General features: G+C 39.2%; 2 protein-coding genes and 1 long non-coding RNA gene across 3 annotated transcripts; 2 read left to right on the forward strand and 1 right to left on the reverse strand.

The window, feature by feature from the left end:
• Window positions 1-26: 26 nt before the first annotated feature.
• Window positions 27-5,772, reverse strand: gpr143 (G protein-coupled receptor 143). Its single transcript, XM_018703130.2, is given in 10 exon segments — window positions 27-606; window positions 1,677-1,851; window positions 1,853-1,933; window positions 2,023-2,140; window positions 2,713-2,821; window positions 2,926-3,035; window positions 3,204-3,296; window positions 3,446-3,540; window positions 3,871-3,980; window positions 5,070-5,772. Coding segments are annotated over 10 exon segments (1,248 nt in total). The 5' UTR covers window positions 5,323-5,772; the 3' UTR covers window positions 27-502.
• An 845-nt stretch (window positions 5,773-6,617) lies between these two features.
• Window positions 6,618-8,822, forward strand: LOC108901593 (uncharacterized). The gene is made up of 3 exons (XR_001963940.2): window positions 6,618-6,787; window positions 7,495-7,567; window positions 7,736-8,822. It is a non-coding gene; the product is annotated as an uncharacterized LOC108901593 (long non-coding RNA).
• Window positions 8,823-18,501: 9,679 nt separating this feature from the next.
• On the forward strand, window positions 18,502-22,054 carry LOC108901577 (ankyrin repeat and SOCS box protein 9). Its single transcript, XM_018703110.2, has 7 exons — window positions 18,502-18,787; window positions 18,923-19,002; window positions 19,228-19,335; window positions 19,810-19,960; window positions 20,226-20,360; window positions 20,481-20,672; window positions 20,818-22,054. Exons 1-7 carry the CDS (start codon window positions 18,703-18,705, stop codon window positions 20,967-20,969), a joined length of 903 nt encoding a protein of 300 aa, XP_018558626.1. The 5' UTR covers window positions 18,502-18,702; the 3' UTR covers window positions 20,970-22,054.
• Window positions 22,055-22,564: the final 510 nt, after the last annotated feature.

The raw sequence follows: 22,564 nt of genomic DNA on the forward strand, positions 1-22,564 counted from the left end.
GCTTTACAGAAAGTGTCACCAACAAATTCTTTAGAATATTTTGGATATTTAATACAGAATAAAATAAATGTGCAAAAACACAAGATAGACAGTTGGAAATACAGTGACATAAAAAAGACACCTATTAACTTATTACATTCTGCTGTGCCATAGGAGCTTAACGTCCAGTTCATAGAAAGCTCAACGTGTGTTATTAGTAAGAAAATGTTTGTTTTGACTGCTACATGAGACTGTGCAGTTGTTTTGGGACTGTTGATGTACATTTGATGGGTCTGCAAAGTAACACTACACTGTACTGCAGACAGCTTTTAAAAGCTTAGTGAAAAGCAAAAGGCTTGGAATCAAAAATTCAACTTAATCAGTCATACCAATTCATGAAATCCTGTGACCAGTTAACATCTGGAGGAAGTCTCAAGAGGCTAAGAGTACACAATCTAAAACAGAAATAACTAAAAGCAATGTCACACCGCAGAAGTGGAGGGAGGTTTGTTGTTGACCCCAGCTAGTGCCTCACAGAGTTCTCCAAGGATTCTCCATCAGCCTCTACATCCTCATAGTCTTGTAGCTCGCTGGAAATGTGGATTTCAACTGTACTAGACTCTGAACCTAGCAAGACAAAATAGGGGCAGATTACTGGGTGTTATCAAACTAATAATAATTGAGGTATTGATTTGATACCTCCATCACAATTGTGCTTACACATGTGCATACATCCACAAATGTATTTTGGGAATTTTGAATAATATACAATCTTGCTGTCTTTAATGAGGAAGTTTTTGTATTGTGTTTACAATTTAGCAATATGGTTTTGAGCTATACTTGTATTTGCTGAAAGACAAAAAACAGAAAAAAAATACTTTGAAGGCTAGATAAATGAGTGAAAAACATATATTCTTTGGAACATTAACTTTATTTATAGGGACTTTAAATGTCAGGGACACTGAAATGATGACAGAAAACACTGAATAGCCTTTGTACACGATCTAAATGGTGCACAAACAAACTACAAAATGGTAGAAAATTGTAGAAAATGCTTTACAAAATCAATCCCAAAATACATTTAATACAATCTCAACAGGTTTCTTTCATGACCGATATTTTGACTTGGAGAAGAAACACAGGCGTTACTAATAACATTAACAATATCTCTGTTCTATCCAAATGTCACGTTAAGCCATCAGTGTGACAGTGAGTCAGCATGAGCAACACCAGAACCCTGAAACTGAAGCGATTCAGTTCTCATTCATTTTATTATTTACATCTGAACTTTTCCTCCTGTGACATGTCAAAATGTCTGTAGTGAAAAAAAGCCTATGTCCTCAGTCAATGTTGCTATGATGAGTGAATAAATATTGATATTTTTATCCAGTAAATGCAATTCATTGTTCAGCATACACAGATACCACTTTATGAGGTACACATGAGTAAAACTTATTCAGTCTAATACAATAGTTTCTCTATTAACAAATAAACTTGTCATCAGACAGTGGGAGCAGATTCCTCAGTGGATGATGCCATAATGGTCTCATCTGAAAGACACTTTCTATTAAGAGGAGGCAGTCCAGCCATAGCAACAGGAGACACTGTGTACCCTTAATGATGCTGATGAGTTGTGTGTTAGCTTCACCAGCCCTGATATACAGGTGAGCTGTTACAGCCACTGCAAGGCCATTTACCTTCAGAGAGGACACTGATGGCATCGGAGTGGTGGTGTCCATTGCCCGTCAAGTTCTTCTTGGCTTCCTGGATGTGACTCTGGTACAGCAGAGTAGTTCCCACCATGGGGTTAGGGCTGCCTGTGTTGGTCAGTGAAGTAGAAACTGAGTCCCAGGGCAGCTCCCTCCTTCCGCTGCAGTCTGAGGTCAACATCAAAGCCTGTCCAGCCGTGAAAAGCCAGGGTGTTGAGGAAAGCCTGCATGGGGTTCAGGATCCCCTGAAATAGAGAATAAAAACAGAACGATTTAAGGTGTTATGAACTGATTAAATTAATGTTCTTAATGTTGATGTTTTTTTTAAACCCACCATGATAAACCATGTGATGAGGGCTGCGTTTCTGATATTCCTGAAACTGCTGTCATTGATGTCTGTCTGCATCTCCAAGTAAAAGAGGAGGCTCTCATTAATGATGTTGGGAATCCAGCTAAAATATTAGAGCAAAAACAGTATGTCTCATTAGCTTTCAACAAGTGTCTCTAAATAAGACTTATTATTTTCACCACATGAATATGAAGCTTTAGTTGTGCTGAAATAAGTGAGAAAAACAAGGGTTAATTTGTTTGACCTCTACTGAGGACCAGCACATATGACTTTTCATGTGTTTCTCTTGTGAGAGTCACACCACAACATAAACAAACAAACAAACAAACACATTTGCCCACAGAAGATGAATTACATTTACATTATATTATAGAAAAATATTTTTAACACATCACAAATACCTTTTCTGCTTTTCTAAGCATCTACCAGTTTTCATAAATTCTGTACAATATTAAAATCTATTAGTAGGCCTTTTGTAATCCATCACAGTGAATCCCTTGTCTGTATCTAATAGTTACATTATCTTTAGGAAGAAAGTCAGCACTCACTCATCAAATTCAAACTACTATTAAACTGTGTTACCATACTAAACTTTGTAACAATGTAACAGTATGCTTCCTAAAATAGCAAACTGTTCCTTTAAGTTCACAGGTTTGATATAGGATGGTAACATACCAAATAAAGAACACCAGCATTATTTTAAAGAACCGGATTTTTATCTCGTTGGCCAGCCGTCTCTCATTTTCTGTGTAGATTCCTTGTCGTCCTTTTAGTAAAGATGTTACTAGATTTGGGGGGGAGGGTGAAACGAGAAAAGGCGGTTATTTCGGCTTATGCGTATGTGTGAGAAAAGTATTTGTCAGAGAGGTTTGAGAGTGAGGGACTGACCTGCAGATAAGGTTCGGTTAAAGAAGATGGGGTTGGCTGTTAGGACGAGCAGCATCGGTGCGTACGTGGTGACGTAGTGAGGGATAGCATGCTGGAGGCCTTGTTCGCAACTGCACAGAAGAGCAGAAAAAAAGGCAATGTGATCACAGCACTGCAACAGAGTAACTGTCTCTATACACAGTACTATACACAAATATGTTAATGTTCTTTATATATCTCCTGATAGGATAATGATGAGAGGTGCTTGTTGGTGCTAAAGGAACAGGAAAGAGTCTTACGTGGAGATGGATGGGTAGTAGAGCATGGCCACTCCTTCAACACACAGCAGCACAGCCAGACCCCATGTAATCATGTGGTAGAGGATAATGGTGCTGATGGGGAAAGAAACAAGTCATGAGACTCAGCTCACAACACATGCTGCGGCCGTATATCTTGAGAATGATTTTCTTCATGTGCAGAAAACAAATGAAACTTGCTTTATGTCAAACACAGCTCAGTATAAAGCTTTGGCTACGAGCACCTGATTCCTGCAGATGTTTTCACCACAAGGAAGACATCAACAGCATAACAGAAGGTCCACCAAAAAGAGGCGCTGAAAAACAACTGGATCCACACCTGGAGCAAATAAATAGGATACAATATACTTGACTGTACAGGTCATAGCTATAATAACTAAATAACTAAATAAATAATGAGTATGGAGTGATTATTGTGTCTTGTTCATCCTCTGTTATCAGTGCCTTTACAGTTTCAGTGGATGCAGTGTGACAGATGTTATAGTCACTTGTGTTGAGCATGCATTTAAACAAATGACCATGTTTATGTGTGAAATCAGCATCTGTCACGCATGATATGTTGTGCGTTTGCTCAGTTCACATGAAGCCTTAACTGAATTGTTTGAGTATTGAATGAGGGTGAAGGTTAATCCGAGAGCATCATACATACCGCACTGCTAACACAAAAGACCTCCGGCCAGACATCAGTGCTGTTGGCCACAGAGATGTGGTCGATGATATTGGGCAGGCCCAGCCAGACTGATGACCTTATGATGATACCTGGGAGAGAGGAGAACCACACATGTTCTCTGACTATGAGCAAATTGGACAATTCCTGCGTTTGGCTGCAAACACAACTGGAGGAGGAGAGGAATAAATACAAACAGGGGAGATATGAAATTGGTCTGGGTTTAATTAACATTTTAAACACATCAAAGTGATTCTTTTCAGCCTCTATATTTTCGGCACATTAATTAATTACAGGCAGTCATGGAGTCCTTTTAATAGCAGCTTTACATCATGGAAATATGAACTGCCTCCAGCTGTGTTTTATAAGGGTGTTTCCATTTCCTACATGAAACTCTTCACAGCTGAGAGGCATGGAAAAAAGGGGAGCTCTCCCAGAAATTTTATGCGATGCAGACTGCATGCTGTTGTGTATTTCATTTTAAATTGTGTCATGGGTGTGCTTCAAGCTGTTCGTTTGCAGTGGTGGATGAATCTCACTGGGCACTAAGTACACAGAAATACATGACTTCATCTGCCTCCCCCTCTCAGCAAGTGCAGGAGCAAAGTGATGAATGAGCAGTTCAAATGTGACATTGGTTTTTGATGTAGTGCAACAATCTGAAAATAATCTCCAGCCTTTTGTGTATCAACAACTCTGTAACAGCTGCAATCAAATCAACATAGGCCAAGGGGGAACATGATGCAGTTGTTAAGAGCCATTTCATTACTTACATCACTCACTCACACCTAAATATCTGAAATATATGTTTGTTTGTTTTTTTACAAACTTTATCAACATCTGAAATTTGCATTTTTACAGTTTGTATCCAAGTTACCAGATGAAAAAGGGTCTCATTGCTTTTAAAGTTTGCAAAAGCTAATGTAGGATTGATTAATACAGAAAAAAAAAGATTTTGGCAGATAAATTACATTTTCATAACTGCACATACATTATGTTCAATGTTCATTCTCTGTGTGAATAAAGCAGGACACACAGGCAAATACAGAGCAACAAAAGGGTTAAAAGGAAAATATTTGCGTGCGTAATTGGACCCAGCCATACCACGCTGTGCCAACATCTTTTCTCACTTTTCCCCAGATAAAATAAAAAAAGGCCCATAGCGGCAGTTTGTGCTTTACCTGTACATCCCAGTATGTCACATATACTGATGATGAACAATATCCGTGAGGAGGACGCAGGCCTTGGCAGAGGATACTGCAGTCTTCTGTAGCTCTTGCGTTTTGGCAGAATTTGTAAAATAGCGAACAAGAGGCTGAGAACTGCGCTTCCCAGAGTCAAAGCCCCGAAGAGGACGGGCTGAAAGGTGACTACAAACTCTGTCGCCGCGTCTCGGTTCAGACAGCAGAAAGTCTCCAGCCGGGGGGATGCCATCACGGAGTGGAAAGAGGGCGAAAGAGGGAAAGAAAGAGAGTAAAGGGGGCTACGGTGTCAGGAGGAGAAAGAAACAAAAGAAAAGGAAATGACTGAATACTTGACCCAACTCTGAGAAATCACGGGGCTGAATCATCATGTGCTTCCATTTAATCCCTGCAGTTGTAGCTTAACTGTGCCACAATACAAGAGACCGACAAAGGATTGCTGTGTAATAGAGAATGATTTAGTTCTTAAACTACTGTATATTTTAAATGGGTTTAGAATTCCACTGCACTTGGCCGGCACAGTATTTCTGAACAAAATACACTACAACAAAACTACATTAGGAGATTTTGACTTGTTAAACTTTAACTGGAAAGTGAAGGGAAATTGTTATAGTCTTAAAAATCATTGCTGATTATCACCCTGCTGAGGAAAAAAAAACAGCTCAGACCAGCTTAAGATAGTTGCTGGGTTTAGTTGATCTTAGCTGGTGATAGGCTGATTTAGCTGGTTTGTTAGATGATGCCAGCCAGCTAAATTAAAATATATATATTTGAGCACAAGGCAACTTGTGCCCTTCCCCTTAAAAACAAATGAAGCAGTAGCACCCAAATTCAAACATGTTCAAATCTGTATCACCACCTGACCTGTTGCTCATCTGTTTTTTACTGCTAAGTGCAGTGTGGATTGTAGCAAATCATGTGTTTTATTGTTGAATAATTTGTGTTTGTTTTTGTACTTAATTGCCCTTTCCATGGCAAGTGTTATTGCTAATGTTATAAGGAATGTTGATTTATTCTGTTTGTCTGATAATCCCCTATATAACAGATACAAAAGGATATATTGGCTGTGGATGGTGAGAATGGGGGAACCTATTGTTAGATTTTTGTGAGCCTGTATCCTGGTATGGCTCATCTATCAGCAAAGTGTTTACACAGTTCTGTGTTGAAACCGTGTCTATGCATGCAACTGAATTCATCACTTTGTTCTTTTCCTTGAATTTTTTCTACTTGGTGTTATGCAATTTGACCATTACATTAATCATCTGTCAATCACCTGTCTCCATACTGTATCTTTACTGAGGCAATTTATCTTTGACTAAAACTATTTTTTTAAATAAAAATTAACACAGTAAAACATCACTGGCATTTCCCCTGTAGGGGATCAGCGCCCTGAGAATCTTTTAAAGCTTGACAATGCACCAAACATTTCTGTAGGGAGAAAAGTTTAGGTTTTTACGACCCTACCTGATCCTTGAACGCATCACCGCATGCGCTCTCAAACTATAAGACCATGACGTCAGACGCCGAGATTCGCACACCATGGCAGCGGTGGTGTCGGCGCTTCATGGCGGGGTCGAAATTTAAAACCCCGGGGCTTAACAGCAATATTGTCCTTGTCAGAAATGTTCGCAGAAGTTAAAAGACACCGGGACGATCGCGTCCAACGACAGGAGGAGCTCGGAAATTCACTGAGAAAGGTTAGTAATGCCTCTTAATTAGCCACCAGTTAGCCTGGCGTTTCTGTCATTGAGGTCAGGTGTGTCGGCACCTGTTGGGTTTTTAAGTTTGTAACTTGGCATATTTGTTTAGAATAACATGTTTAACCTCACTGCATTGTGGAAACGCAGGCTCTTGCACCATATAATGCCCAGTTTTTATTAAGTTCCCATATTCAAATTAAAGTACAAAGGATTTAGCAAAAGAAAAGTGGTATGTGTTTGCTCAGAGGGACACGGGATTAACCCATAATGCTGTAAACCCGTATTAGTTATGATTTTATAAAATTCATAATGAGAACATGCGCCGGGGAAAAACATTTGGCCTATTTTAACCTCACTATTCAACAGTGAATGCAAAGCAACAGGCCTCGCGGCCTTAAGCGTGCGCACCATTTTGGTTGAAGTTGACCAAAGGAGAATATTAACAGCTTTGTTTGTTTACTTATTTCACGCGAATATAACCTGTACCTGTGGTGTGGTTAATAAAATCAGCCACAGTATTGGTCTTACAACTCTTAAACAGCCAGGCAATCAAACCAATGTACAGAGGCCTCCCCAGGTAGAGTTGAGTATAGACGGTGTACAGGACCGCGAAGGGCTGCTACAGTGTAATACAACTGATCATTTGTAAGTCAAAGTAATCCACTTAATGATATTGTTTGTGTTACTTTTTTGTTCAATAACAGAACAACGCCCTCCTGTAAGCTGTGAGGAAGAGACACCGGGAGAACCTCGTCCTTTTAAAACTGAAGAAGAAAAGTAAGTGATGCCATTGACGAACCCACGAGTTAGAGTAGCGTTAGCGTTAATGCCATTGCTCTACATTTTGTAGCGAATTTCAAGGTTGGGTTAGGAAATTACCAAACTGTCAGAGTCTTGAGACTTGAGTCCGACTAACGTTTTTTTTTTTTTTTCCTTCTCCCGCAGGTAGATCTACGAACCAGTAAGACTCATTTTTCTTTTTATTCTGTGTGTTTTGGAAGGCCGCCGCGCCGCTCTCTCACAAACACGCACACATGCACACACACTGACTTACATCCTCCCCTCTCTCTGTCTTTGCTGTGTATTGAAGGTGGATTGTCGTGGTCGCCGTGTCATGACTGTTTGTTTGTCTCATCAGCTTGAAATGTTTTATTTTATGTGTGTTATATGTCTTTACTTGGCCGCCGCGCCATGACTATTTTTTACAACACCCGTTTGACCGACATAGCCATAGTCTGCGCATCCAATTTGACCATGGCCACCAAATTATTCCGTCTGTCCAACATGGCCACCCATTCGTTTGTCTCTCTTTGTGTGTCTATTTCTCTCTGTTTTTTCTTCTGTGTTGAGGAACAGATAGCAGATCTCTTAATTGTGTCGGAAGGGATGGCCTTCCAACACAATTGGAGCATTTAGAAGCCTTGTTGTTTGGATAGTGAGCTTATTTAGGACTGCTGAGTGGTTGGGAGCTTGGAGAGAAATTCTGTCCCCTTGTTTGTTGGACCTAAATACACACTAAGACAAAGACTGGCTTTGGTTTTGCTAAACTAGTGATAGTGTGACCAGAAAGATTGAGATGTAGGATCAGAGCTGGATTGGTGTGGTGCAGAAAGGGACTTTTCCAGAGGTCTGTGGTGGGTCAGACAGGTTTTTTTTTTTAAGTCAGATATTTGGTAGTTTATTGGTCCTTTAGCTACAATATATGATGATGATGATAGGAATGGAGAGCTTTTGTAGTGTGGTATAAAGAAGGGTGGTAAACGTCAGAAGTTGTATAGAAGGTGCCTTGTCTTGGTCGCTGTTCCGTGACTTTAGATTGATGTCTGTCTAATAAGCTTGGATGAATATTTATGCACTAATCCCTTTTCCTTTTTAGGTAAATCTACAATCGGTGAGTCCCATTTTTATATTCTTTCATTCTATGTTGTGTTTTTGGATGGTTGCTGTGCCTTCCTGCTTATGTTTGTAGTACAGCTGAACAATTAAATATTAGGTACAGAGTCTGTGTGTGTATATGACAGAGATAGTATAGCTGGCTATATATAAATTATATATATATATATATATATATATATTATATATATGTATATATGTATATGTATATATATATATATATATATATACACACACACACACTAAATAAAAATAAAATGTGTCAATGCATCATCAATTTCACTATTTAGAAGAGAAGAAGAGGATTGCGTCTTTGTTTGTTATTTTTTTTGTTATTTTTGGGCTGCCGTGCCATCTCCAATCTCTATCCCTCACCCTTTTAACTCGGCCACCATGCCGATCTCTAACGATCTATCCCTTTCCTCGTTCATCCGTTTGACATGACTGCCGATCAGTCTATGAAAAGTGAAGTTTGTGTCTTATTTATTTTTTGGGTTATTTTTGGGCTGCCATGCCATCTCCAATCTTGGGAAGATTTTAATATAGATAACTACAGGAATGGGTCTTCCACCCATTCTTGCAGTCATCTACACAAGCGTTGGGGGGGGAACATTTTTTCCTTTGGGCCTGTATGCAGTAAGAAAAAGAGTGGATTCTTAGGAGTCAGTTTTTCTTTGTGTGACAGGGAGTGGATTTTATGTACAAGTCAGAAGTCTCTAATCAGCCTGTTGGCAGTTGTGTATTGTGGGTGCTTTGTCATGGCTGTTGTGTTGCAACACAGTCTTAAGTCTGTCCATCTTTTGTTTGTCCACCTTTTTGTCCATGTTTTTGATGGCTGCCATGCTATCACTTGTGGCAACACCTGTCTGCCTCTGTGTCTCTATCAATTTATGTCAACGTCCGCCGACCATGTGCTGTGGTTTTCCCTGGCTGCCGTGTCAAGCAAAACCACAGTGCCATGACTGCCTATTTAATTTTTCGCCATTTATCCATCCAAGATGGCTGACCAACCGTTCGTCTACCCGTCTTAGTTTGTATAATCGGTCAGGTGACTCTACCAACAAGTAAGTCCCATGTTTGCTTAATTATGGCTGCCATGCCAACCCTTTCTTTCCCTGTCTCTCACACTAACACACACATGCACACACGCTGATCCTTACACACTCCCTATCCACTGTCTTTTTCCAATTACCTGTTGTTGTGTCTTGGCCGCTGCACCTCACACAAACACGCACACATGCATACACACTGATACTGATACTGTGCGTCTGTCTTTGTCTCTCAGTCTCTTTGTGTCTTGTCTTTTGTTGGTGTCTTCGTCTGTTTGTGTATGATCAGACTGACATTCAGGTGACCTTTTATTATACTGTCTGTGTGTCTCTGTATCTTGTCTCTCTCTGTTTGTGTCTCTGAGTCTGACGCACTAACGTTCAGATTAGCTTTATTGGACTGACAAACTGTCAAGGACTGACAGATCAGAAACCTATATTGCTAAAGCAATACAGAAAATGAACATTTACAGATAATTTTGCTATAAATACACCATATTATGCAAATATTAACAATCCTATCACAAATAAAAGGCCCTGAATAACAAAACACCAATTGAACTTACGATCATACAGGACAAGAAACACTGTCAATTAATATGGCATGTGCCACGACTTTATTTTCATCCCTATAGTCAAATTGGATCAGCTGTAGTGGCACAAGTTTTTATTTACAGGTAGATCTACAAAAAGTAAGTATCTCTTTTTTTTAAGTGCTATATGAAGGCAAGTGGACTTGCTTGAGGTTCTTGAAAATCTTTCATCTGAATGGCTTCTTCAGTTCTGTCCACTTACTTTTGTATAGCACTTTGAAATATCATGACCTGGATGACTGAGAATCTTCAAACAAAAGTAAGTGTCATTTTTGTTTTTATATCCTGTTCTGTTTTAGTTTTTTCACCATAGCTATGCTGTCTTGGTCACCTATCTGTGTCTATCTATTGTGGGTCTTTGTCTTAATCTCTCTTTGTCTTTTGCTTTGTTTCTGTCTCTCTTTGTTTGTCTCTATCATTGTCTGTCTTCATGATAAGGCTTTAGCACTATGTATCTGCTAAACATCAGGGTCACATACGTAGCCTATAAAAGTATTAAGTCTGGTATTTTGATAGTTGGGGGCTTCTATGATTGCTGGAGGAAATTCTGTCTGTCCAAGATTGATTTCAGTCATCATTCATATTTAATAAATGCTTTTAATCTGTTAAAGGTACTTGTTCTCATTGCTCATGCTTGATAAAAGAAGTGTTTGCTGTGATTTGTATAGCAAAGTTGGCGTTGTTGCTTTTCCTTTTCCCCTCATTACCTTTATGTGATCTGGAATTGCATTCCAAATTTTATTCCCTTACCAGTCCCTATAGTTTGATTGGGGTGCTTTGATTTATCTGTCATTGTAGTCATGCTGCTGTCAAGATCATCACCACCCAAATTTTGATACCAATTTACGTTTATTGTACTCCCCATGTAATTGGATTTTGAAGTTAAAGGCTGGCTTGTCTCACACTGCCAAGTTGGATTCCCACTGGAGACTCAAGTAGAAACTTTTGAGTTCGTCAATTCGGAACAGGACAGTTTCATATCCGTATTTATTTGTGCTGTATGTTGGGAGGCCTCCCAGCAGGGGAAATTTATCCCACCCCTGCAGAGCGTTACACCACTAGGATACAGTAGCACCAATCGCTGCGGCATCAACCAACACAGGATAGTTTCATACGTACACAGGATTGTAGTAGCGCGTTTGGGTTTTCTGTGAGGGAGCAAGCTTGGCAGAAAGAGACAATTCAGATAAGTACAATAGGATTTTGAAGAAGCTAATGGACGCCTGAGTTGAGTATATTTGCTTAATGTTTGATCTGTTGGTGATGAGGTCGACAGCAACGATGGCTAAGAACAAAAAAATTGTCAAGTGTACGAAGTTGTCACCATATTTTTCAATTTGCTCCTTCTGAGTTACCTAGTGCTGACATACTTTGAATAGAAACATAATACTGTGGGTTGAATTCCAGTGAAGGTTTTAAGGTTAACAGGTGTTGTCTTGAAGTAGAAGCGGCGCACAGAATTGGAGCTTTTAGAGTTTAATTGCAAATAAAGCCAGGTGCTGCAGGGAGAGTACTTGTGTTAGATAAGTATTGTTGATGGGAGTGAAAGTTGGCCCTATATCATTAGATTTACAGGAAATGGCTGTAGTGTTTAAATGAGTGATGGCTTGTATGAAATAAGATTTCCATTGTGGAAGATTTACTTCTAGGATTTTTTTCTCTTTTATTGTAACTTTGTCACTTGAGGATGAAAACCTTGTACTGTACTCTGCTGTATATTGTTTGATCTTTTGTGTTTTGGATTTTTGTTTGACTAATTTGCATTTTAACATGTCTGTTTTTACCTTGTGTTTGACCCTGATTTGTCCAAATGGTTCATCAGACTCATCTTCACACTGACCATAAGTCACTGTCTACACATTTGATTTCTGACAAGTTTGGACAGCACTTATACAGAACTAGTTCTGGGAGACCTGAACCTGGCAATGCCAGCCAGAGTGAACTCTGAAGTTCTCTCTGTGTGCATGTCTTGACAGAATCTGCAACATTTGGAGCAAATTGCACATTATTACCAAATTTGGCAATCACAACCAGGAATGAGCCAGGATGTCTTAACACTACAGAGAACAAGGTCAACAGAGTCGACTCGTATCACATAAGAAGGCAAGGCTTTTCTCCTTCCCCTTCTTCTCTGTGTGTGAGGAAGTCTATGCTCTAAGTAGAATTATTGCTAATTTAGACCTTGTTGCTGATTCTGTCTTAAAGTTGTACTTTAAATGGATAACCTACTTCAAGGTATTTAAGAAATTTGGAAAAAAATAAAAAAAAGTCTAGAGTAAGAGTAACTGCATAGACCATGAATCCCTTCTGAGTTGTGTGCTGTGGTCATGCAGTTTCCAAACCCAGACAAGGATCCCTCTGGTTTTAGTGAATCAGCTGACCATGGCATGCTACTGTTATGATCTTACTCCAAGACACATACAACAACTGCATGAGGGCAATATAAAACTCAAATGTATTAATGTATATGCAAGAAAGAAAAAAATGTTTAACATTAAAACTTGTAGATGGTATGAGTCTGCAGAATTTGGGTGAATCAGGGTCAAGCATTGCAAGAGTACAAGGTTTTTGTCATCCAGTTGACAAACCTATATGGACTGAGCCTTTTCGATGTTTTACTAACTACTCTGAAGTTGGTGCACTTAGATTCAGGACCTAGGTAACGTCTTATGTCACATGTAAAACCAGTCAACTTGTAATCAAGTATTTGGCCCCTGGAGTATTTGAAGTGGCAGTTGGTGTGGTGATAACAAGAAAACATTTTTCTTGCTACTTGCCTTGTTTCTTACCAGTGACAGACTTATGGACAAGGGGGGTCATGTATGGGCATAATTGCCACTGCTCATTGTGGAAGGTCTCAGTTTGGCCAAGGATGAACCAGGGAGTGGACATGAGTGAGTTTTCTCCAGTATTATTAGTGAAGCCCTGACACCAAAATCCCTTCTGTAGTAAAAGGGTCAGCTGTGGTACTTGCAACCTTATTCAGTTCTGACAATTCAGTCCTGTCAATTCAAAATTAGACACTAATCTTTGACATAAGCTTCCTAATACAAGATTTAATACTTGTGCTAAAAATGTTGCCATTGATATTCAGAGGTTTTTTAAATTATGAAAACTGGGATAACAATGTAAGATTTTGACATTTTACCAATTACCCATTCCTAAATGACCCTTACACTCAAACAGTTCCACAAAATGCATACTTCTCAGTGCCAGCATCTGATCCTCCACCCCCAATGTGCTCGGATTATGTGGCTGCAAATTTAGTATACAATTGTACAATTGGAATGCCTAAACAACTTTTGTTCTTGTAGAATTTGGTTACCCCACTCAAATAACTCAGATGTGTTGTTAAATTTGATAATTTACAGGAAGAGGAATACATCTCATTGTGTATATATATTTTTTGGATGAATAGTTGTAGGTTGCCCAAGCCATGTGGTGATCGAGGTTGCAGGAGGTCCAGCAGTTCCCCGTGCCTCCAGAAACATCAATGTGGAATGCCATGACCTAGAGAAGCTGTGTCCTGGACTGTGAAGAAGAGGAAGGCCAAGCTGTGTTGAACCCTCCGTGATGATGATGCCTCTGTGCCATGTGTTAGATGTCTTCAGGTGTGCTCTCTCAGATATATTATCCACTTATTTGTAACCTTTGCTTGCTTTATACTTACCATGTTTTTCTTTGTTTTAGTCAGATGTCCAACCTTCAGGAAGCTGGGAATGCTGTGGCCTGACCTCACCAAGCCTTGTACACCGCCTTGATCTCTAGACACCACAAGTCTCCAAATCTCTCTGCAAAGTGGCTTTCCAACTTTAATATAAGAACTATGTACCACCTTAACAGTCACAGACTCATCCACCCACATGCCTCAAAGTGTTTGGGAGGCTCTCCTGCCATTAGACTCCTCAACGCTGCAGCACCCAGTACTACCTACTCATGGATGAAGACAACCATACACCACTCACATTTAAACTGTCACCATCACACATATTACACACCACACAAACATTGCACATATGTATATAACTAAGATCTATTGTATCTATTATTGCTATTGTCTATTTAAAAAAAAAAAACAAAAAACAAACATTTCTGCAGTATAGGTATTTATGGACATTTCTTTGGCAACTACAGTCCCCTGTGCTGTTTAAGCGAATTTCCCCAAAACAGAACACATCATACAATACTCGGTAACACAGCACTCAACAAATGGTTCAATAGATCCGGCTTCACGCTGTCTACACATTTGATTTTTGACATGGTTGGATAGCATGTCTTCAGAACTAGTTCTGTGAGACCCTATGGCAATACCAGATTGAAATTTTAAGTTCTGTGTGCACATCTTGACAGAATTAGCAGCATTTGGAGCAACCTGTTTTGCACCCCCCAAATTTGGCAATTCCAATCGGGAATGAGCTAGGATGTCTTAACACTACAGAGAACAAGGTAAACAGAGTCGACTCGTATTGCATAAGAAGGCAAGGCTTTTCTCCTTCCCCTTCTTCTCTGTATGTAAGGATGTCCTTATTTACTTTACTTATTGATAATTTAGACCCTGTTGCTGACTCTGTCCTGAAGCTGTACTTCTAATGGATAAGCGACATGGAGGTATTTAAGAAATACCTAGTGAATAGACCATAGACCCTAGCTGAGCTGTTTGCTGTGGTTGTGCAGTTTCCAAAACCAGACAAGGATCCCTCTGGTTTTGTGAATCCGCTGACCATAGTATGCTGCTGTTACAAGCTTACTTCAAGACATTTACAACAATTGGATGTTGACGTGTTTTAGGGTTGAGAGTTGGTGAAATTGTTATTTATGGAAATTACTTCCTTTGTTTACAACATCCCCAGATGGATGATGTATTATGACTGCATTTAAAAACTGTACTGGTATCTGTATTACATGTATGCTCCTGTATTGGATATCAAGTAAAATCTTTGCCGATTTCCTGAGTTGGTTGGTTTTGCCCAGTTTGTTTTTTTTTTTTTTCATCATGCTGACAACAAAATGCAATATTTGTTTGCTTAGCTTTTGCTTTTTTGAAATGCATAGTAGTTGCACAAACATGGACAACTTGTATGTAGGGGAATATCTATATAGGTAATGTGTTTACTTTCATGTATGAAATATTTTATTCATAGTTCTTTACTAAATGGAGCGCTCTGCTGGTAAGCTGCTTATGAGCAGCTCAAATGAGAGGGATGAATATATTAAGGGGAAGATTTTGAGTTCAAAAAGTAATTGCATATCACCACAGTATTCATTTAATTTATCATGTAACTATTTTTTTTTTCTCTTCAATCAGCATTCTCCTTACTTGTCCTGTAGGATACATTAAAGTGTGCATGCTGTGAAACAGTTCACACACAATAGCAGCTTAAATGCTTAAATCAAAGTCCACTGGTTGAGCTGTTGAGCTGAGAAGTTGTAGTTTCTTTGTCTAAGATACCTAGACCTAGTCATTGCTAATATGCCTAAAACATCCTATAGTTCCATCCCTGAGGACCCTCAGTGCAAAATGGCCACATAAAATTTTACACATGGTTTTATTTCAAGAAATTAATGGGTGTGTTGACAGTCAGTAGTGGTATGATTTTAGTGTGAGACTAAAGGCTGGTATCCAGAGCCTGAGCTATTTTGGCTGGCCGGTGAGGGAAACCTCCACCACCTACAGAGACAGTCAGAGGTCCAGAAGACCTCTATATAGTCAGCAGCAGAGTAACTGAGGAGAAGAGAGACAGCAACAACTTCACCTGTAGAGTCCAACAGAAAAACATCAAGCAAGCCAGAGAGACACAGATTCATACTCTAGGTAGAAATCTTTATTTAGATAAAACTGCTATACTGACTTTTTTTCCGCTTCCTGAAATTGGTTTACATAAAAATACCATGGTATTCTGTGTTAAACAGTTTCAGGTGATTTCAGAGTATGTTGTAATAGGCTTATAAAATGACTGATTTTGATAAAGAAAGATCTTTTATGGCTGTCCAAACAGAGGAAACTGTTTTCTCTTTGTTAAGGCAGTCATGAAAAAGTCAAATAGGTTAGCCCCATTCTTAGATCATGATAAGAAAGATGACATTTGGTGCACTTTGCTTGCATAGACTAGCTAAGGTTTGCACTAGGATTTAAGGGCCTAAACTTGAAATACTTTCCCATCTAGTGTGTGCAGCATGTAGGCATTCCCCACATCTAGATACAAGAGAGGTCATGGCAGCAGCTCAATCTGCTTGCTTGGCCTGAGATCTGAGAGGACTGGTGGACATCTGAAGCAGATTTATTTGGGAAACAAAGCATCAAGGGCTTTCATTATTCAGTGCTACAGAGACGGCATTCATTGAGTTTGTACGATGGTTTTCTAATCCATATGCACCTTCCCTGACAAGGCACAAAGTCAATTGTATGGCAAGCTTGTAGCCTGCTGCCAGGGATTTTAACAACTCACTGAGGAATACAGTTAGAGGTATTGACTTGCTGTTTGGATGTCTGCTCTCTGTTGCTGCCCTCTGCTGGTTTGCACATAACTTGAGTGTAGCTCTCAAGACACAGTAGACATTGCGGGTAGAACACATTTGGGAATCGAAATGTGTGAAGACGATGCAGGTACAACTGTTACTCATTATTCATCATATCTATAGCACACAGGAGGCTCATCATTAGCCTAAATCAATAATCACATCCCATATCCCACAGCATGATTGCTGGGCCCAAGTCAAATTTCATTATCAAGATTCAGATGTTGTGGGAACTGAATCGAACTCTGAGGAAAATATCTTCCCTGGTGCTCACTTCAGGGAAGTCCGAGGTCACCAGAGCTGTAAGGGATTCAGTGATTTACTAAAGGACACTGAAGCAGGGTGGATTTTTACTGAAATGGGTACTGAACTCTGCCTTTTGACACCCCTCCACATTCTGGTAGGCCTGAACATTCCCTGGTTTTTACATAGCAAGCCAAGACATTTTTTTTTAAAAATTAAGATAGCTTTTTACCACTTGAAACTAAGAAAATAGGATTTTTTTTTTTTAAATGCATTTTTTTCAGTGTTATGTCAGTATAGGTTATTTCAGCAGTGTCAAGTGTGACAACAACCACAAACAAAAAATAGTCCTTTAACATGAATTGGCAAAGGGAAACAAAGTAAGAATGCAAATTTTGTTATTAAATAGCATTGAAGCATTAAATAGCTAACAGCATTCTGGTAATGAATGTGTGTGTTCTGGTTTTGATAAGCTGTTTTGGTGTTTAAGACAACATCTCAAAATTACAGGATTGTCACAGGTTGTCCCTTCCAGACATGTTCTAAGTCAGATCCAAAAATTCTGCTTTAAATAAGAATTTATGTTATCCCCCTTAGAGAAATCCAGAACTTATGAATGTGCAAATATTTTGGTTTCAAATGTTTAATTGGTAGAAACAAATCATATCGAGAATCAGGCTTTACCTCACTTCACTGCAAAGAGATTTCCACATCACACTTCCACATCACAGATCAAACTCAGATTTAAAGTGAGCACTGTAGTGTCAAACTTTGCACATTCATCATTGTGCACTAAATTAATATTTAATGAATGGCTTGTAACACTATCTATGATGTAGATATAAGCGGATGTAAGGACATTGTAATGTGTTTATTGATGTACAGTATTTGTCAACAATTTAACCTATCCCAGGCATGTTTTATATTATTACAGCTATGTTTTACTAAATTCACTATCTATTTATACACCTGCCACCATATCTGGGTGCCCACAGAAAGAGTTGTAGTTGTTGACAAAAACATTAATTGACACCAATATCTGTTTATAACTAGAGTATATTAAAAATATTTTTAATAGAGGAAAGTTCTGCTGTGTTGGCTTAAATCAGACACAATGTGAAGAAATATAAGCAAATCGTTGACTGTAGGATTTCTCTTTACAGCACAATAATAGCCCTAGAATGTTTTTAAACCAACAATACATAATATGTTTTTACAGTGGACCACAACTTAACACATGCGGATGACTGATTCATTTCCCTTCATTTCACTCAACATCAACCAAAGTCCTCTCCCTGGAGAGGATGGGTGGGGGCATACGGTGTCAAATTACACACAAATTACAGACCTGCTCAACAGGCTCCTCTGCACCTTCATTGGTTGAGACCCCACCACTACATTCAACCACCCTACTTCCTGGAGTGCAAGTACTTTGTTTGAGAGGAAATGACATCACAGCACCAAGACCTGCCACAAATACACTGAAAACAGATGAGGACCAAAGATATTTCAGATGTGTTTTGACTTAGAGTTGGACATAGTTCAGCCTCTGTTCCAAAAGGCTCTGAGGCAAAAACAATCAGGCCATAAAACAGCCTTTGGAGCGACACTGTGAAATATGTCTGCTGGGCACAAAGAGACTCCGCGAGACACTACATGTCAAACTGGACCTGTTGTTTTTTTCTCAAACCCTTTGATGAGTGGTGAGTCGCTGCTGGCAGCCTGAGCTCACACTGCAGCTGGAGTATATTTACGGCTTATTCAAAAACCTTCACCATGTCATTCTAATCCATATTTATGTTATTTGAAGACTATTGTTTTTGTGTGTCTATACCTAGATGTGGAATCTGACTGGTCTCCAATTCATGATGCAGCTTTTAATGGACGTGTCCTTGCTCTGAAAAGACTAATTGCTCAGGTAAATTTTAATGGGATTTTCTAGGTAATGTTAAGGGGAACATGAAGGGACCATTATAACATGCAATTTTATTATTTAAAAAATATTTCCATTGCCAACATCTTGATATGATAATGTCTTAAGGGTGACTCTGGGATATCATTTTGCTGTGGATATTTCATTGTGGAACAAAACTCCTAATGCACATCTACAAGATTTCTGAATGTCCATGTGTATTGTTCTTAGGGTACTTGTGTAAATCTAAACACACTGGACCAGGTCTCCCCCCTCCATGGAGCATGTTTACAAGGCCACGTGGCTTGTGCTGAGCTTCTGATAGAAAATGGGGCAAATGTCAGTAAGGCATCATCATCATCTGGTTATGCTGTTCTTTGTGAATGTAACTGTATTCAAGACAGTCCTAAAGAACGACAATATGTTGTCTCCTGAATCCTGCTGTAGTCGAATTACGAGGCAACCATATCAATTATTGTTGGATTTAACTTCGTAAAGGTGCATTTTAGTAAGAGATTAACCAAATGCACATGCTAAAAAGCACACATCCACGTATACACAACAACATATTACCAAACAAAAATGTGCAGATACAAAGTCCAACTTGTTAACCACCACAATGCACGCAGGTCTGATGGCAGATCTCCAGTAAAGGTTCATAACATTGCTACTCATTTGTTGCTTACATATAATTATCATTTGCTAGCATGCTCGCTATGAAAATATGACCACTTTTGTCTGATCTGTCTATTTTTCTGGCTTTTAATGAGCTTTTTCAGTGGATCACCTAAAAGATATACTTATCCATATCAGGTAAACAGTCCAACTGTGGATGGACAAACTCCTCTGTCAGAAGCCTGTGCCCGGGGCCATGTGACCTGCGTATCGTTACTCCTTCAACAAGGGGCGACTCCCCTGGGGACCAGTCAGTCCAGCTCTCCAATCCACAGAGCTGCAGCCAAAGGTTAGAGGTCACATTCCTCTGCATATATGCACAGACAATCTATACTGAACCAGCTTAGTCACTAAAAAATGCACAAAGTATGCCAACACATCAGAAAAGCTCAGGGAAATATATAATGTACAAGAAAATTGTGTATCTTGTTGTAGTCTACAAAGTAAAACGATTGCATTATTCTTTCCCGAGATGTCAAGCGTGAACAGATTTCAAAGCAGATCCTTTCAAGTACATCACTTATCTTTGTGATGATTCTGGGAACTCTGTCTAGGTCACCCAGAGTGCATTGAGCCTCTTATTCAGTATGGTGCCGATGTGGATCAGTGTATAGACCAGTTGGGTTCCCCTCTCCATGCTGCATGCTCCAATCGCCATTTGAGTACTGTGGGCAAACTGCTTCAACTCGGTAAGAAAATTTCTCACTTGTAACTTTGGTTTTAAATAATATAGGAAACAAATGCCTGAGCTGTTCTTCAGTTTTGCAAAGTTAGGATATCACTCCTCATTAGCTACCTGTCTCCTCCAGGTGCTAGTGTGAACAACAGTGTGTCAGGTGACTCACCCCTGCACATCGCTGCTCGTCTGTCCAGCCCAGAGTTGGTGTCTGTCCTGCTTGATCATGGGGCCAATTGCTCCCTCAGGAACCTAGAGGGCAAACAGCCACTGGACCTTGTGTCTCCCAACAGCCTGGCGGAGAGGCTGCTAAGAGAAGCTGGAGGTATTCAACTCAAACTAACCAAGTAGCCTGACTGAAGAAGATTTTCATGGTCTTTACATTGGGCTGGTTTCTCAGGCAGAAACCTAATAATAAAACATCTCTCTGTCATGGCTCCTGCTTCCTTCTCCCCAACTGTCTGCCAAAGGAGTGCCTCCCCTAATGCAGCTGTGCCGGCTGGACATCAGGAAAACTGTGGGCAAGCAAAGGCTGGGTGGGATTCATCACCTTCACCTCCCCGCAGAACTGAAACAGTATCTTCTTTACCAATCGGACCCCAAGGAAAATCTAATCCCCTGAGAAATTCAACCTTTAAAACTCAGAACCTTAGAGCATTTCACTTCTAGATCAATAGGGGGCAGACTTGCATAATCTGGCAGTGAGATGACATGGTTGTGATAGTAATCAACTGTTCTCAGGATCAATCTGGACTTTAATATGGAAACTTAAAACTCTTGATCATTAAATATTCGCAAACAACACAACATACATATTTAAAACAAGAATCTGGGCTCATAAGGTCCAATAAATGATGCAAAATTAATGTTAGTTTAAAATACTGAAATAATATTTGTAATATTACACAATTCCATTTTTAAAATGTTTTTTTATTAGTGACAATAATTCTGGGAATGTTGAAGGGATGAACTTTATATTGTTTTTGATGGTGCTGTGAGAGACTTGAGACTGTTTTTAGTTTGGACTTAGAGTAGGTGTCCAGCTTAGTCATTTCAAAAGATCATCCAGAGGTGAATTTAAAAAAAAAAAAAAAAAAAAAAAAATAGCTGAGCACACACCATGATTATCATGACAATGATTGATTACACAAAGTAATGTAGTTTTTCATACTGTAATGATCATGATCAAGTAACTATGAGTCAGCATTCACTGTGCACAAACCACCAGGGGTTTGAGCTACTGCCTTTTTCTTCCTTCATTTGTTCTCTTCTAGTTCCTGTTTTCGTATTCAAACGTGTTCAAGCATTATTGAATACTGATGTAAAATAACTACTATCCAGTTGTCCATGCAGTGTGAAATGTATGGCTGTTTAAGACATGCACCGCATATTTTGCCATAGATTATATTTAAAAAGGAGACACAATTTATAGAAATATCTCTTCATACAGACTGAAGAAAAATGCTTATACTCCTGTCACATTTTTAACTCACTGTAAAAACAGAATCTAATGTTATGTGTTTGTGGTTGAACACAGGATGTGTTTGGATAAGAAAAAAAACTCTGCTTCCCTTAGAGTCTAGAGAGAGTATTTTTAAAAACAAGCACAGCACAAGGATCAAGAAAAACAAAATGGGAATGTGAACACTGAATGCACTGGGAGTAAGGACAAAATGCTTTAATATAAATAAATAACTGTAAAGTTTTTGTTGTATGAATTAATATGTTATAATCCATTTCCACCCAAGGTTACAGTCCTACATCAACATAATAAATGAATCCTATGCCCATCTGAGAAATTAACCTTAGCCGATGTTAAAGTGAAGAATCAGGCATTTATTAGCTGCTAATTTTCTTGTGGTGCTTTATTACTTATTGTAATAACCTGAGGAGGAGAGGGGACACTGCTACCAAGATAGCATTCAGATGACAGGATCCAAAGAATACAATGTTTTATTTAGGTCATCTCTTTTCTCCATTGCCCAAATCTAGTATTTATGATGTGCTGGCTGATTTCATGGTAATCATTTGTTTATCCACTGCCTCAAGCGGGGACATGCAATTCAAAACAGATTTATCTTTTCTTTTTGATTCTTTCAATAGTTTTGTCCACACAAGTCCCATAAATATTGAATGTGAGTGGGGCATCGTTGGAAATGTTTCCAAATCTTCTAGCAGCCTGTCAGCTGTCACCATCCTTACCCAAAACTCTTCAAG

This window comes from Lates calcarifer, linkage group LG1 (assembly GCF_001640805.2).
Source record: "Lates calcarifer isolate ASB-BC8 linkage group LG1, TLL_Latcal_v3, whole genome shotgun sequence".
NCBI lineage: Eukaryota > Metazoa > Chordata > Actinopteri > Centropomidae > Lates > Lates calcarifer.

What these genes read in the sequence shown, in the direction of transcription:
- LOC108901577 (XM_018703110.2), top strand. Translation starts at nt 18,703, where the DNA reads ATGTCTGCTGGGCACAAAGAGACTCCGCGAGACACTACATGTCAAACT. An exon ending in TGAAAAGACTAATTGCTCAG is followed by an intron (nt 19,003 to 19,227) that starts GTAAATTTTAAT and finishes TATTGTTCTTAG; the next exon opens with GGTACTTGTGTAAATCTAAA. An exon ending in CCACAGAGCTGCAGCCAAAG is followed by an intron (nt 19,961 to 20,225) that starts GTTAGAGGTCAC and finishes AACTCTGTCTAG; the next exon opens with GTCACCCAGAGTGCATTGAG.